Genomic DNA, 15,297 nt, shown 5'->3' with positions numbered 1-15,297 from the left:
AGTATGGCAGAAACTAGGTATCGACCAACATCTCACTGTATACCAAGGTAAGGTCAAAATGGGTACATGATTTACATATAAAAAAGGTGATACCATAAGCAAATTAAGAGAGCATGAAATAGTTTATCTGTCATATTTATGGATAAGGGAAGAATTCAGGATCAAAGAAAATATAGAGAGCACGATAAAATGTAAAATAGATAATTTTGATTATATAAAATTAAAAAGTTTTTGTACAAGCAAAACCAATGTAATTGAAATTATAAGAAAAGCAGAAAACGGAAAAATTTTATGCAACAAGTATCTCTGATAATGGCCTCATTTCTCAAATATATGGCAAACTGAATCAAATTTATAAGAAATGCAAGTCATTCCCCAATTGATAAATGTCCAAAGGATATGAACAGGCAATTTTCAGACAAAGAAATCAAAGCTATCTATAGTCATATTAAAAAAATTCTCTAAATCACTATTGATTAGAGAAATGAAAATTAAAACAACTCTGATGTGCCACCTCACACTTATCAGATTAATTAATTTTACACAACAGGAAAATGTTGGCTGTCAGAGGGGTTGTGGGAAAACTGGGATGCTAATGCATTGTTGGTGGAGTCATAAACTGATCCAACAACTCTGAAGAGCAATTTGAAACTATGCCCAAAAGGCTATAAAACTTTGATTCAGCAGTCCCATTGCTAGGTCTGTATCCCAGAGACATCCAAAAAAAGGAGAAAAGGACCTATTTGTACAAAAATATTTCTAGCAGCTATTTTTGAGGTGGCAAATAATTGGAAATCAAAGGAATGCCCAGCAATTGGGAAATGACTAAACAAGCCATGGTAATATATTTGTAATGGAATATTATTGTGCTATAAGAAATGACAAGCAGGATGATTTTAGAAAAATATGGAAAGACTTATATGAACGGATACATAGTGAAGTGAACAGAACCAGTGCATAGTACATAGTAACAGTACTATGTTGTACATGGTATACATGGTACTATATTGTACATAGTAACAGCAACATTGTTTGATGAATGTGAACTGTGAATGACTTAGCTCTTCCCAGCAATACAGTGATCCAAGATAAGCCCAAAGGACTGATGATGAAGCATATTATCCACCTCCAGAGAAAGAACTGACATTTTTTGAATACAGACTGAAGCATGCTATTTTTCACTTTCCCCTTTTTATTTCCCTCCTTTTATTCAAGTCTTCTTGTACAGAATAACTAATATGGAAATGTTTTACATAACTGCATATGTATAACCTATATCTGATTGCTTACCATCTCAGGGAGGGAGGAATGGGGGAGGAGAGGGAGGGCAGAATTTGGAACTCAAAAATTTAAACAAAAATGTCTCAAAATTAAAAAAAAAAGAGGACATAAAGCAGCATAGTACAATGGAAGGAACACTGAATTTGGAGTCAGAGGCTCTGGGTTCATATTTCACCTTTGACACTTGTTCCCTATGATCTTTTAAGCAAGTCACTGCCCAAGCCTCAGTTTCCCCATATGTAGAATAAGGGGGTTGGACTAGATGACCTCTGAGGTCCATTCTAGCTCTAAATCTATGACCCTGTGATCACTTCATTTTCCTGGGCCTTTAGTTTCTCCATCTTTTAAACAAAGAGGTTAGATTAGATGACCTCTAGCTGTAGGATTCTGAATAAACTAGGTTATTGCTCAAAAGATGGCAACCAGGATGATGAGATCTGATACCATTCCATGCAAGAATCAGAGGAAGAGATTGGAATCTTAAGCCTACAGAAAAAGGGTAAGGGGATTAGATGAATGTCTTCAACTCTTTAAAGACTGTCATGAAGAAAAGGAATTTCATAGTTTTCTGTGCATGAGAAGACAGAATTAACATAATGGGAGTAAGTTACAGGAAGGTAGATTTCCATTCAGTCTAAGGAAGCAATTTTCCCCAAATTAAAACCATTTAAAAATAGCATGATCTATCTCATGAGGTAGTGAGCTCTCCGTCACTGGAAAAATTCAATTAGATGATTAGGGGTATTGTAAAGGATTCATGCTTCGTGTAGGGGCTGGACCAGATGACATCGGCGGTCCCTTCCTACTCTAATCCCTTCACTATGGACTTTTGCTGAATTTATGGTGAATTTTATGAATTCAGAGCTGGATAAAGACTTGGATCATTTAGTCCAAATCCTTTCACTTTATAGATGAAGGAAGCTGAGGAACCCACAGGTTTTTGTCAGAGGTCCCACTGGTAGTGAGCAGTTCAGACAATATTAGCTTGTTCTCCAGAATGTCTACGTTTCCCCATGCTGACCCTGAAAAGTACAGCAACCCAGAAAAACACCTCAAGTATTTAGCCCTCCTTCACTGTCCTCGGCCGAAGGACAAATAACAACAGCAACAGCAGTTCTTACCTGTAGCATGCTGCTGAACTTCAAGTATCCCTGCTGAATTGCTACCGAGGTGAGATTTTCCTACAAAGAAACAAATACTTTATGTTTCCTCTCGTCTGACCAAGAATTAAGTTGTTATTTCATATATTTGAGATTATAATACTCAATCTGGCAATGTCAGCAAATACTTATTAAACACCTACTATGTGCCAGCCAATGTGCTAGACTCTGAGGATATAAATACAAAACATAATATATGCTCGATATCCAATAGATGCTTAATAAATACTTGTTGAGTAAATGAATGAATCTGTATAAAGGTTGCTTCTCCCCTTTAACAGTGGAAAGTAAGCTCCTCAAGGGCAGACGTTGTCTTTTATCTTGTTATTATATTCCAAATGCCTGGCACTTAGTAGATGCTTAATAACTGTTTGTTGAACTGAATTTAATAAAGATTTAGCTAATTCTCCCTTTGTACTAGAAACATGCTTAATTGAATTTAGTGGGATCTCCAGGTTTCAAGTTGTTGTTGGTCAGTCATTTCAGTCCTGTCTGACCCCATTTGGGGTTTTCTTGGCAAAGATATTGGAGTGGTTTGCCATTTCCTTCTCCACCTCATTTTATAGATACAGAAACTGAGGCAAACAAGGTTAAATGACTTGCCCAGGATCACATAGCTAGTAAGTGTCTGAGGCTGCATTTGGACTCAGGAGGAGGAGTTTTTCTGACTCCAAGATCAATACTCTATCCACTATGGTGCCACCTAGCTGACTCAGGGTTCAAGTTAACATGATCCTTCTTTACTCACCATATTATTCCCAGAGGCATCTTTGTGGATTTCTTGCAAATTTTTTGGAACCAGCACTTGGTCTATGATGTGGACCACCCCGTTGCTACAGATGATATCACTGGAGACTATCTTAGCTTTGCCATTTAAATATATTGTATCCTGAAATGAACCAAAAACAAATTTAACAACCAAATCCAACTCATGAAGTCACAACAAATAATAATAGCAGTAATGATGAGGATGATGAGAGTGATAGTAGTTTACCTTATACAGGATGTTAATGTTGGAAGAGTAATTTACTTACATTTCAGCTTCCGCAAAAAACCCACAAGATAATTACAATAGGCATTATCATCCTATTTTATAGATAAGTAAACTGAGGCTGAGAGTTTAAATGATTTGCCCATTGTCACATAGTAAATGCTAGAAGTGGGATTCCAACTCATCTTCCTGATTTCCAGTCAAGCACTTGATCTACTAATAATAGTAATAGTTATTATTATAGCTAGCATTTACATAGTATTTTAAACTCTGCTTTATATAGGTGTATATTATCTCATCTCATCTCTACAACAGCTCTGTGAACAGCTAGCTCTACAACAGCTCTGTGAAGTAAGCCTCAATTTACAAATGTGGAAACTTGTTGAACCTGAGAGAGTTTAAGTGGGTTGCAAAGGGTTGTACCAGTAATAAGTGTCTAAGGTAGGATTTGAACTCAGGTCTCCTGGACTCTTAATTTAGGCTCTGGATCCACTATAGCACCTGGTAGGTGCTCATCATACAACAATTGTGGGCAAAACAGAACCAAAAGGACAGTTGATATGACCAGGGCTCTGAAATTGAGAATGTGTTAACTACACTCAGTCCCCTTTGGCAGCACAGAAGCATTTAGCTTAGCACCTAGACATTTAGAATTATTCATGAAGATAGGAAACTCCTGGTAGTTCTTAGATCCTAGTTGAGTGTCTCTCTGTCCCAAGTCTGCCCCAATGACCTCCTTCCTTGCTGCTTGTCTGGGGGCAGTTATAGCTGACATATTTACTAATTATAGCTCTGGGGCAAAATCAAGAGATCAATTAGTAATCATAGAATTATGGGTCTAATGTTAGAAGGGGCCTTAGGGACCATCAAGTTCAACCTTTTCATTTTTGTAGATGAGGAAACTGAGGCACAGAGTCAAAGTGCCAGTGGGTATCTGAGGCAAGACTCAAACCTAAGGCTTCCTGACTTCATGTCTAGGTTCTATTCCATGTACGATGTCAGCTCCCATTATTGCCATTCAAAGTTGTACTAGCTATTGTTTCAATAAGAAAATGAACTAAATAAGGCAATCTTCACATGCAGAAAAGCACAAGATATAGTATAAATTTTAAAAATCAGTTGTAATAGTTGTTTACTAGTGATCAGCTCTCTAAGGTATCTATTACCTGTGGCTGTACAGGAATCCAGTCAAAGTTGGGCATGAGGGGGTTGGATAAGTGACCTGCAGTTCTGACCAATTAGGAAGGAGTTAGAACTGCACCTCCCCCTCCCCTTCCCCCGGGGATTTAGTAGGCTGCTTCTCTCACCTGGGACACAGTGATGCGGACAGCTTCCCCTTGGAGTGAAGTCATACTTGGAACCAATTCTAGGTTTTCCAAGAGCAACTGGTGGCAGGAGACCACATGGTATCTAAGGATCTGTGGCATGACCCCCTGGGTGGTCCATTCTTTAATCTGGGTCTGAGAATGATGGTAACAACAGCAGCAACAATGATGGTCAGCATTTATATCTATCATTAAGGTCTGCAAAGTGTTTTTATATATGGTCTCTCATCTGATCCTCACAACAACCTTGGGAGGCCTTTCCTGGTTATTATCCTCATTTCACAGATGAGGAAAGGAGGCAGGGGTCAAGTGACTTGCTTAATGCTACAAGCAAGCATCTAGGGTGGGATTTGAATGCAGTTCTTCCTCCAAGTCCAGTGTTCCACCCACTGCGCCATCTAGTGGCCAATGTTGTATGTCCTTCATTTTCAAAGAGGACCAATGACATTATGAGGTGATGTCTTGACTTGGATTTGGATTTGGTTTGAATTGGATTTAAGTGAGGCAGAGTTGCACTAAGTAGTCAGCTTCACTCTTTCTTCCAGAATCATTGATGTCCAGTGGCAAGACAAAAGCCAAGATGGCTGATGATGTCCCAAGATGCAGTGTGTGAACTTGGTGCCTTTGATGTCTGACCAAGCTCTAAGCACCCAACAGGGCCTGCTTCGGTCACCTTCGTGGCCATTGGGACAAATTATTCTCATTATCCAACTCTGCTGGGGGAAGTTTTCACGTGTTTGGGGTAGACATTCCCCTGACTCACCAAGGGGTCTGAGGCATGTCAGTTACCCTCAACCCATTTAATCCATCTGCCAAGATGGTTTTTACTTGGGTGTGGTTCATGCTACAGCTTCTTGGAGCCACAAGGGAGAGTTGGGTAAAAGATAAACACCACAGGTGGATGGGCAGCCCTGAAAAGGGTTCAGTAATCTCTCACACCAGAGGTTCTAGTTCTCCCTGAATGCACATACACCCTTCCAAGCTGCCAATACTAGGAATATCACACACTCACTCATTCCCAGCTACTTATTTTCATTCTTTCCTTTTTTTCCTTAGTACCTTTCCATAAAAGCAAAATGGGTCGGATGAGTGGGGAACAAGGATCTAATATTATTTTTTAACCCATCATATAATAATCATCTTTTTCAAGAAAGATGAAAAAATAGTAAGTATAATTCAATTTATATATTACTTGGCAAGACATTAGGTTATCTAGAGATGGAAAGAATTGGATCTTGTTCTAGATCTAGAGATGGAAGGAACCTCTGAAACCAGTGAATCCGACTCTATTTTACAGACGAAGAAACTGAGGCACAGAGAAATCAGCTGACTTGCACAGGGTCACTAAGTTAGTAAGGGTCTGAAGCAGGATTTTAACTCAATATCCTCTGTACTATACGATACTGTCTCTTATGTGCCCACCTCTCTGGGTATCATTTACGTCACTTGCAAAATGAGGGCACTGGACCAGAAGATCTCCAAGCTCCAAATTTATGATTCAAGGTTTAAAAAGCACTTTCCCTCACAACAAATTTGTGAGGTTGGTAGTGAAGTATTACTATTTCCATTTTACAAGTGAGGAAACTGAGGCTCACGGAGAAGTGATCTGTTCTTGTTTGTACAACCAGTGAGTGTCACAGATGGGATTCACACCCAGGTCTCTTGACTGCCAGTGGAGACCCCTTTCCACTAAACTGCATCCCCTCTTCATCTTGGAGTTGTACTTTTCAGCCATTTCTCAACATGTCAGCCAGGAGCTTGCACACATCAAGTGATGGAGAGCTCATTATTTTTCAACACAGCTCATTTTGTTGTTGGACAGCTCTGATTTTTAGCAAGTTCCTCCTCCCAAAGGTGCTTCCTTGTGGCTTCTCAGACCCCACCTCATACATTAGGGCCAAAGAGTATGTACTACTCCTCATTTTAGGATGCCCTCAGGGTGATTTTCTTACCTGGGATGCATTCTCTAAAGCTGCTTTTGAAGGCACAAAGACAGTGAAGGGACCTGGACCCATCAGGTCTCGAATGGTATTTTCCTAGCAAAATGAAAAAAATCATCACCATCATCATCATCATCACCATCATCATCATCACCATCATCACCATCACCACCACCACCACCACCACCACCATCATCATCATCATCATCATCACCATCATCATCATCATCACCATCATCATCATCATCATCATCATCACCATCATCATCATCTCAATAGCTTCCAAGGTCTTTTCTGACCTATAGAGCCTAGATGGCTCTAGCCAATGGTCTGACTGCCACATACACACTTAGATTTCCTTACCTGAAGATGAAAGAAGTAGGGGGTGGTCTCAGTATTTTTGGGAAGTTCCTGTAATCAGAAAATGGAACAGGGTATTATGACTTATTGTCTCCAGAATGGACACAATAATAGCATATCATTGGAGGAAGGAACCAAGCAGATCCTGTTACCCACCATCCACAACATCTCAGCATCTTGGCCCTGGAAGAGACCCTGGAGTCTAGTAAGCCTGACCCATGCCTGATCGAGAAACTCCTTGGCTAAATCCCAAATCCTTTGATCAGAATATGGCTAGTGTTACAAGTATGGATGGGGTTGAGGCCAGAAGGAGAGATGTCATATAGGAAGCTGCCAGATCTGCTTCTATAATTTTGTCTTTTTTTTTGTAACTCTCATTTTATTTTACCCTCTTGGATTAAGGAATATTAATTTTTTTTCTACCTTCCCCTACATCCTCTCTTCCCTCCACCCCAATTGAAAAAAGGCAAATAAAACTTTACAGAGTTCTGACAAAGACCTCATTTCTCAAATATATAGAGAACTGAGTCAAATTTAAGACTACAAGTCATTCCCCAATTGATAAATGGTCAAAGGATATGGATGGGCAGTTTTCAGATAAAGAAAATCAAAGCTATAGTAATTTGAAAAAATACTCTCAATCACTATTGATTAGAGAAATGAAAATTAAAACAATTCTGAGGTACCATCTCACACCTACCAGATAGGTTAATATGACAGAAAAGAAAAATGATTAATGTTGGAGATGTAGGAAAACTGGAACACTATTGCATGATGGTGGAGTTGTGAACTGATCCAACCATTCTGGAGAGCAATTTAGAACCGTGACCAAAAGGCAATCAAACTGTACTACCCTTTGATTCAGCAATGTCACTAACTGTGGTATTGTGGTAACTGTGGTCTGTGTCCCAAAGAGATCATAAACAAGAGAAAAGGACACACATGTACACAAATATTTATAACAGCTCTTTTTGTGGTGGCAAAGAATTGGAAATTGAGGGAATGCCCATCAACTGGGGAATGGTTGAACAAGTTGTGGTATGTAAATGTAATGGAATATTTTTGTGCTATAAGGAATTATGAGCAGGCAGATTTCAGAAAAACCTAGAAAGACTTAAATGAACTGATGTTGAGTGAAGTAAGCAGAACCATGAGAAGATTGTACACAGTAACAACTACAGTATGAGATGACCAACTTTGATATACCTAGCTCTTCTCAACAATACAATGATCCAAGACAGTTCTGAAAGACTCATGATGGAAAATGCTCTCCAATGTCCAGAGAAAAAACTATGGAGTCTGAATGGAGATTGAAGCATGCTTTTTTCACTTTTTTGGTTTTTTTTTTCTTTCTCATAGTTTTTCCCTTTTGTTTTGATTCCTTTTTCACAGTGTGACTAATGTAGAATATGGGTTTTTTTTTGTCTTTTTTTTTTGGAGGGGGGTAAGGAAGGGCAGTTGGGGTTGTAACTTGCCCAAGGTCACACAGCTAGTAAGAGTTAAGTGTCTGAGGTCGAATTTGAACTCAGGTCCTCCTGACTCCAGGACAAGTGCTCTATTCACTGCACCACCTAGCTGCCCCAAGAAATATGTTTAATATGATTGTACATGTAAAGCTTATATCTGATTGTATGCTGTCTTCTAGAGGAGGGGAAGGAAGGGAAGAAGAAAAATTTGGAACTAAAAATCTTATAAAAATGAATGTTGAAAACTCTCTCTACATGTAATTAGAAAAAATAAAATACTATTAAGTAGGAATATACACAGTCAAGCAAAACAAATTCCCATATTGGTCATGTCCCCAAATGTGTGTTTCATCCTTTATCTTGAGTGCATCCCCTCTCCATAGGGGGTGGGTGGTATGCTTCACCATCAATCTTTTGGGATCACAGTTGGCTATATAATATTATCTTGATGGGTGCCATTTACAAGCCATTACTGTATAATCTTACTCCAGCCTGACATTTCAAATCTTGCTGTAATCTCCTCAGACCAGTTTCCAGAGACTAGCCTAGCACAGTCCTTGCTTTTCTAATTCAATCCCCATCTAACCACCTGCCCTAGCAGCTCATCCTCCCTTCTCTGGTAGCTGTCAATCCAGATATGGATTCCCTATGTTTAGCCTAATGCCCTTCTCTTCTGGCTCCTGGTACCCTCCTCCCCCCAAACTCTGATTCTTCCTCTTCTCTGCTTAGTCTCTGTCCAGGCATGGTTGCCTAAATATCCCCCCCCCCCCATCTTAGCTAGCTCTCAGAACAGAGCTTAGCTCTGTCCCCAGGAATAAACTACCTTTTCTGTTCTTTCAGCTATAGGTGGTCTTTTCATGGAATCAGTTAGCAGGGATGTGTTATTATTATGCATTGCAACAGTGTGTAGGGTGGGGGTGGGGCTGAGGGTATAAACTATGTTTAATAAACAAATGCTCTAATCAGTTCATTCATTCATTTATTTCTTTGTAAAGACTTGGAGAAAAACCTTGGTAAGATTGATAGTAAAACATTCTCTAGATTATCCCCTCCCCCATGGACACTTGCCCTTGCTAACATACCTTTTTTTTTTTTGCTAACACCCCTTTAAGAAATGGGCAATGACTCACCAGATAGATGGGCCCCCGGCAGGTAAACCCATCACCCGTATAGCCTGGTTTGCAGGTGCAGGTCCTCTCATCCATTGCCGTTTGATTGCAGACAGCAAACTCACTGCAGCCACCATTTCTCTAGTGATTGCCAATGGAAGAGTGATTTGATTAGTTTGTTTGTTTCAAATATTCTTGTAACACAAGTCCAGGTGATAACTTAATGTTAGATTCATTCATCAAAAACCTGAAAAGATGGGGCTCTGTTCTTGCTCATGTCATTTCTCTTTAGAATGCAAGCATCCTGTAAGTAGGCTTGGTTCATTTTTGTACTTGTATTCCCAGAGCCAAGCACAGTGCCTAGCACAGAGCAAACACTTAAAAAATGCTTGTTGATGGATTCCAATGAAATTGGGCTGGTGGGCAGCAGGTATGTTCATCCTGCTTGATTTACAAGATGGCAGGCTCACCATGACATTTCTACCCCTATATGGGTATGTCAAGGGCTTCTGAGTTGGTTAGCATAATAACTACTATTATTATAGCTAATATTATATAATATATAGTAATATTTATATTATATATCACATATTATAGAATATCAATATATTATTGTGATACAACATATTATTATTATATAAGTATCTCCTGGCTGTTAACCCAAATAGTGTTACAAAGTAGAAAGAATACAGACTTTGGAGATAGGGGACCTAGGCTCAATTCTCCCCTCTGATCTGTACTACTAGTGTGACTTTGGGTAAGTCACTTTATCACTATGTGCCTTAATTTACCCCTCTGTAAAACAAGGGGGGGGTTGACCACATGACTTTTGGATCCCTTCCTATTCAATATTGGTGATCCCCTGAGCAGTATTGTTTCTAGTCCATTTCCATCTCCATCTGCTGTTCCAGGCTCTGAGCAAGCTATGGGCAAGGGCACCAGAGTCAATGGGGGCAGCACTCTCCTGTGCCCTTTTCATGTTTGTATTCACCTTCTGTTTCCCAACATACATGTCCTATCACCCTAATTAGCTGGCAAGCACCTTGAGAGAAGAGACCAATTCTTATTTATCTTTGTAGCTTAATAAATGCATATTAAATGGAGGAATAAGGTCCTAACTCTAGATCTGGAAGGGACTTCAGAGGTCACCTAATCCAAATCCTTAATTATATGGATGAGGAAACTAAGTGACTGACCCAGGATCATAAGTAGTAAATGTCAGAGGTAGCATTCGAACCCAGTTCCTCCAACTGCAGAGTTACTGTGTTCACCAGATCCACTGGGAAGGAAGTGGTTTGTAAATGCTGAGATGTTTTTTAAACGTGTGTCATGATTCCTTTAAAAAAATTGATTAATTAATTAATTTTTGTGAGTCATGATTCTTAAGGAAGGTTACTCATTACAAGAGGCAAGAAGACAGCCTGCTCCTGAAAACCAGCATGATGAATGCTGAAATGAGGCCAAGAACTGTTAGGATAAAGCCATGGGCATAGTGCCAAGATCACTGGCCCTCTGTCATTGCTTTGTTTTGTCCCTGCAGAATGACAGCAGGCCTGAGAACATTCTGAGAAAGGGAGGTTGCTCAGCCAACCGAAGAGAACAATGCAGTCCCTGTCCTCAAGAAAGGGCTCCGGGGATAGGAATTCTGGGCTAAACAGCTTCCAAAAGGCCCCGAGGATCTCAGGTGTTCAGTGCTATAAATAAGAGGATGGGAAGTATTTATAGAAATGAGTCTCTGGAGCATCACAACCTTTTGGGGGAGATGCCTGTTTCTTGTGCCAAGTACAGCTGCGTGAGTGATTCAGGCGAGCTCTGGGGACAGTCCCAGAAAAATACTGAAGCACCAGTCTTGGCCTCCACCTTGTCTCTTTGGATAAGGGGTAGCTGGGTGAACACAATGAATTATTTGTTTATAAGTACTTATGACGTGCCTACTATTAGATAGACTTTGAGGTTTCTGAGGATACAAAGACAAAGATGAAATAGTCCTTGCCCTCATGGAGATTACATTCCATCAAAGGAAAGAATGTGAGAGGCAGCATGGCATGGTAGAGAGGACAAAGGACTTGGAATCAGGAAGACCTGAGTTCAAATACTGCCACAGATGCTTTTTAGTTGGGCAACCCTGGGCAAATCACTTAAACTTTCTGTTCTTTGGCTGCATCATCTATAAAACATGGGGTTTGGACTCACTAGTTTCTAGGGTCCCTTAATCTAGGGCCCAGACACTTAAAAGCTATGTGATTCAGGTCCAACCACTTAGACTCTTGGAGTTACTGTTTTCTTAGCTATAAAATGGGGAGAGGTCATATTCAAGAGCCTCTTCCCGTTTTAAATCTATGATCCTGTGATCTATGCATACAGATAAGTTAATAAAAAATATGTGCAGGGTAATTTCAGGTAATTTCTGCTTTACCATTGTTATATAGTCGCACAGCGGAAAGGTTGGTAAAATCTAGGGATTAAGTAGCTGTGTGACCCTGGAAAAATCACTTCACCTGAGTCTCAGTTTTTTTTTTTCACCTGTAAAAGGGTATGAGATGGGTAGACAGAGATGAGTTTCTATATGCATTGTTGGAGGGACCATCCAGATTGATAATATCACATATCCATTTGCATATCTGAGAAATCAGGGCAAAATATTTAACATGGAAAAAGAGTCACAGAAGCACAATTTCAAGATGTATTTGGAGATTGCTTAATTTGGTAATGGAGGTGAACAGAGAGAAGGAAAATTTAAAGACAAATTTGTGTGTGTATATACACACATACATAAATATATATGAATATTTACATATATATTTAATGCATAAATATATTTGTACATTTACATGTATATTTACATATATACATACACATAAACATTTGTACATCTACATGTATATTTTTATCATGCATATATGTATGGATAGAAGGGTAGGTATGCAGATAGGTAGGTAGATAGACAGACAGACAGACAAATAGATAGATAGATAGCCTTGAGTCCTCCTTGGACCACACCCCAAGTGAAACTTCTGGCGTAATTACTTTATTTATTCCACTTATCTAGATCCAAACTTAGGGAAGATTCAGAATAGGTAATGACTTTGAAAAGCATTTGTAAAAAAAAAAAATATATATATATATATATATTATCTAAGGGGGCAGAGTCAAGATGGCAGATCAGAGGCAACCCAATTGAATTCTCTCAACATTCCTTTCCAAATAACTTTAAAATTCTTCCTTAAATGAAATTTTGGAGCAGCGGAGCCAACAAAACGTCAGGGTGAGTCATTTTTCCAACTGAAGAAAACTTAAGAGGTCCGCAGAAATTTGGGATACCTATTTGGAAGCCTGTCTGGAGTGTACAAATGGCTACAACAGTGCAGCAGCAACAGCAGCTTCAGGAAGCTTCAGTCCCAGAGACAGGAAGAGAGTCAGACAACTGGTCAGAAAGAATTTACGGGGGACCCTTTGCTGGCACCTGGGGATGGCTGACACTGATTGGCAACTCTATTTCCCATACATAACTGGGTCCCAGTTGCAGGGCAGAGAGGAGTACTCGAGGTAAGTCACAAGGGAGCAGGGTCCTGGTCACAGTTCCAGGGCTGAGAGGAGTGCAAGTGCTTGTGGCTGCAAGAGACCAGAAGCCCTTCCTGGGTAAAGACCAGAGAACTGATCAGAAGAGCAGTGACCATACCTCTTCCAGGATCATGCCACTTTGGAAATATCAAAAACTTGCAAATCCCCAAAACTAGTGCTGAAAACAACAGCACAAAAACCCTGAAGCTTGGGAAAGTGTCTCCAAGGTAAGCAGAACCCAATTTTTACATAGAAGTTCAAAGTCCAGAAATAGACTGGAAAAATGAGCAAGCAGAAACAAAGAACTTGACCATAAAAAGCTATTATGGTGGTAGGGAAGACTAAGACACAACCTCAGAAGAAGACAACAATATGAATACAACTACAAACTTTAAAGAAGAAAATGCTAATTAGACCCAAGTCCAACAAGAATTCCTGGAAGAGTTAAAAAAGAGATAGGAGTGGTAAAGGAAAAATTGGAAAAAGAAATGAGAATACTGCAATAAAATTATGCAAAGAGAATTAACAGGTTGGTAAAAAAAAGAGGCACAAAAATAATGAAGAAAATAATATAAAAAAATAGAATTGATCTAATGGAAAAGGAGGTACAAAAATTCACTGAAGAAAAGAATTCCTTAAAAAGCAGAATTTTCCAAATGGAAAAAGAGGTACAAAATCCCACTGAAGAAAATAATTTCTTAAAAATTAGAGTTGAGGGGTGGCTAGGTGACACAGTGAATAGAGCACTGGCCCTGGAGTCAGGAGGACCTGGGTTTGGATCCAGCCTCAGACACTTATCACAAAAAAATAGTCGTGTGACCTTGGGCAAGTCACTTCACCCCAATTGCCCTCCAAAAAAAAGCAAAAAATAAGTCAGAGTTGGGCAAATGGAAGTCAATGATTACATGAGGTGTGAAAAAAAAAAAAAAAAAGGTAAAAAAAATGAAAAAAAAAAAACCCCAATTGCCCTCCAAAAAGAAAAAAAAAAAAAAAATAGAAGAAAATGAAATATCTTATTGGAAAAACAACTGACCTGGAAAATAGATCAAGGAGGGATAATTTAAGAAATATTGGACTACCTGAAAGCCATGATCAAAGAAGAAGCCTAGACATCATATTTCAAGAAATTGTCAAGGAAAATTGCCCTAACATTTTAGAACCAGAGGGCAAAATAGAAATGGAAAGAATCCTGATTAACTGCTAGAAGAGATCCCCAAATGAAAACTCCCAGAAATATTATAGCCAAATTCCAGAGCTTCCAGGTCAAAGAGAAAATTCTTCAAGCAGCCAGAAAGAAACAATTCAAATATTGTAGAGCCCTAGTCAGTATCATACAAGATTTAGTGACTTTCAAATTAAAGGGGTAGAGGGCTTGGAATATGATATTACAGAAGATAGAGGAGCTAGGATTACAACCAAGAATAATTTACCTAGGAAAACTGAGTATAATCCTTCAGGGGAAACATTGATATTTAGTGAAACAGAGGACTTTCAAGTATTCCTGATGAAAAGACCAGAGCTGAAAAGAAAACTTGACATTCAAGTATAAGACTCAAGAGAAGCATGAAAAGGTAAACATAAAAAAGTAATCATAAGGGTCTCAACAAAGCTAAACTGTTTACATTTCTATGTGGAAAGATGATAGATGTAACTCTAAGAACTTTGTCATTATTAGGGTCATTCAAAAGAGTTTACATAGACAGAAGGCACGAATGTAAGTCATTTATATTGGAATGATCTCAAAAAATATTGAAGGGGTGAAGAAGAGAGACACACTGGGAGAAGCAGAAGGGAGAGATAGAATAGGGAAAATTTTCTCACATAAAAGAGGCATGTGGTGAAGAACTTTTATGGTGGTGGGGAATATGGAAGGGTGGGCACTTCTTGAACCTCACTCTCATCAGAATTAGTCCAAAGAGGGAAGAATATATATACACATTCAACTGTGTATAGAAATGTAACTTACCCAATAGGGAAATAGGAGGGGAAGGGGCTAAAAGAAAGAGGGGGGATGATAAAAAGGAGGACAGATTAAGGGAAGTAGTAGAAGGAAAATAGACTTTTGAGGAAGGACAGGGGAGAGAGAGAGAGAGAGAGAGAGAGA

At 39.2% G+C, this 15,297-nt stretch overlaps 1 protein-coding gene across 1 annotated transcript in view; it reads right to left on the bottom strand.

The window, feature by feature from the left end:
• Positions 1–15,297, bottom strand: part of STAB2 (stabilin 2) — a 166,431-nt gene that overhangs the window by 37,801 nt on the left and 113,333 nt on the right. Inside the window, exons 45-50 of the mRNA XM_069099363.1 lie at positions 9,654–9,773; positions 7,061–7,108; positions 6,710–6,793; positions 4,740–4,892; positions 3,190–3,330; positions 2,403–2,462 (exon numbers count right to left, since the gene is read on the bottom strand). Of these exons, the coding sequence (XP_068955464.1) occupies positions 2,403–2,462; positions 3,190–3,330; positions 4,740–4,892; positions 6,710–6,793; positions 7,061–7,108; positions 9,654–9,773 (606 nt within the window). The remainder of the gene's footprint in view (positions 1–2,402; positions 2,463–3,189; positions 3,331–4,739; positions 4,893–6,709; positions 6,794–7,060; positions 7,109–9,653; positions 9,774–15,297) is intronic.

Source organism: Petaurus breviceps, unplaced genomic scaffold, assembly GCF_028583685.1.
Source record: "Petaurus breviceps papuanus isolate PSGF00001 unplaced genomic scaffold, PetGlider_PUasm1.0 379, whole genome shotgun sequence".
Classification (NCBI taxonomy): Eukaryota; Metazoa; Chordata; class Mammalia; order Diprotodontia; family Petauridae; genus Petaurus; species Petaurus breviceps.
The sequence above is the reverse complement of the archived record's forward strand: the minus strand, read 5'-3'. Positions and strand labels throughout refer to the sequence as shown.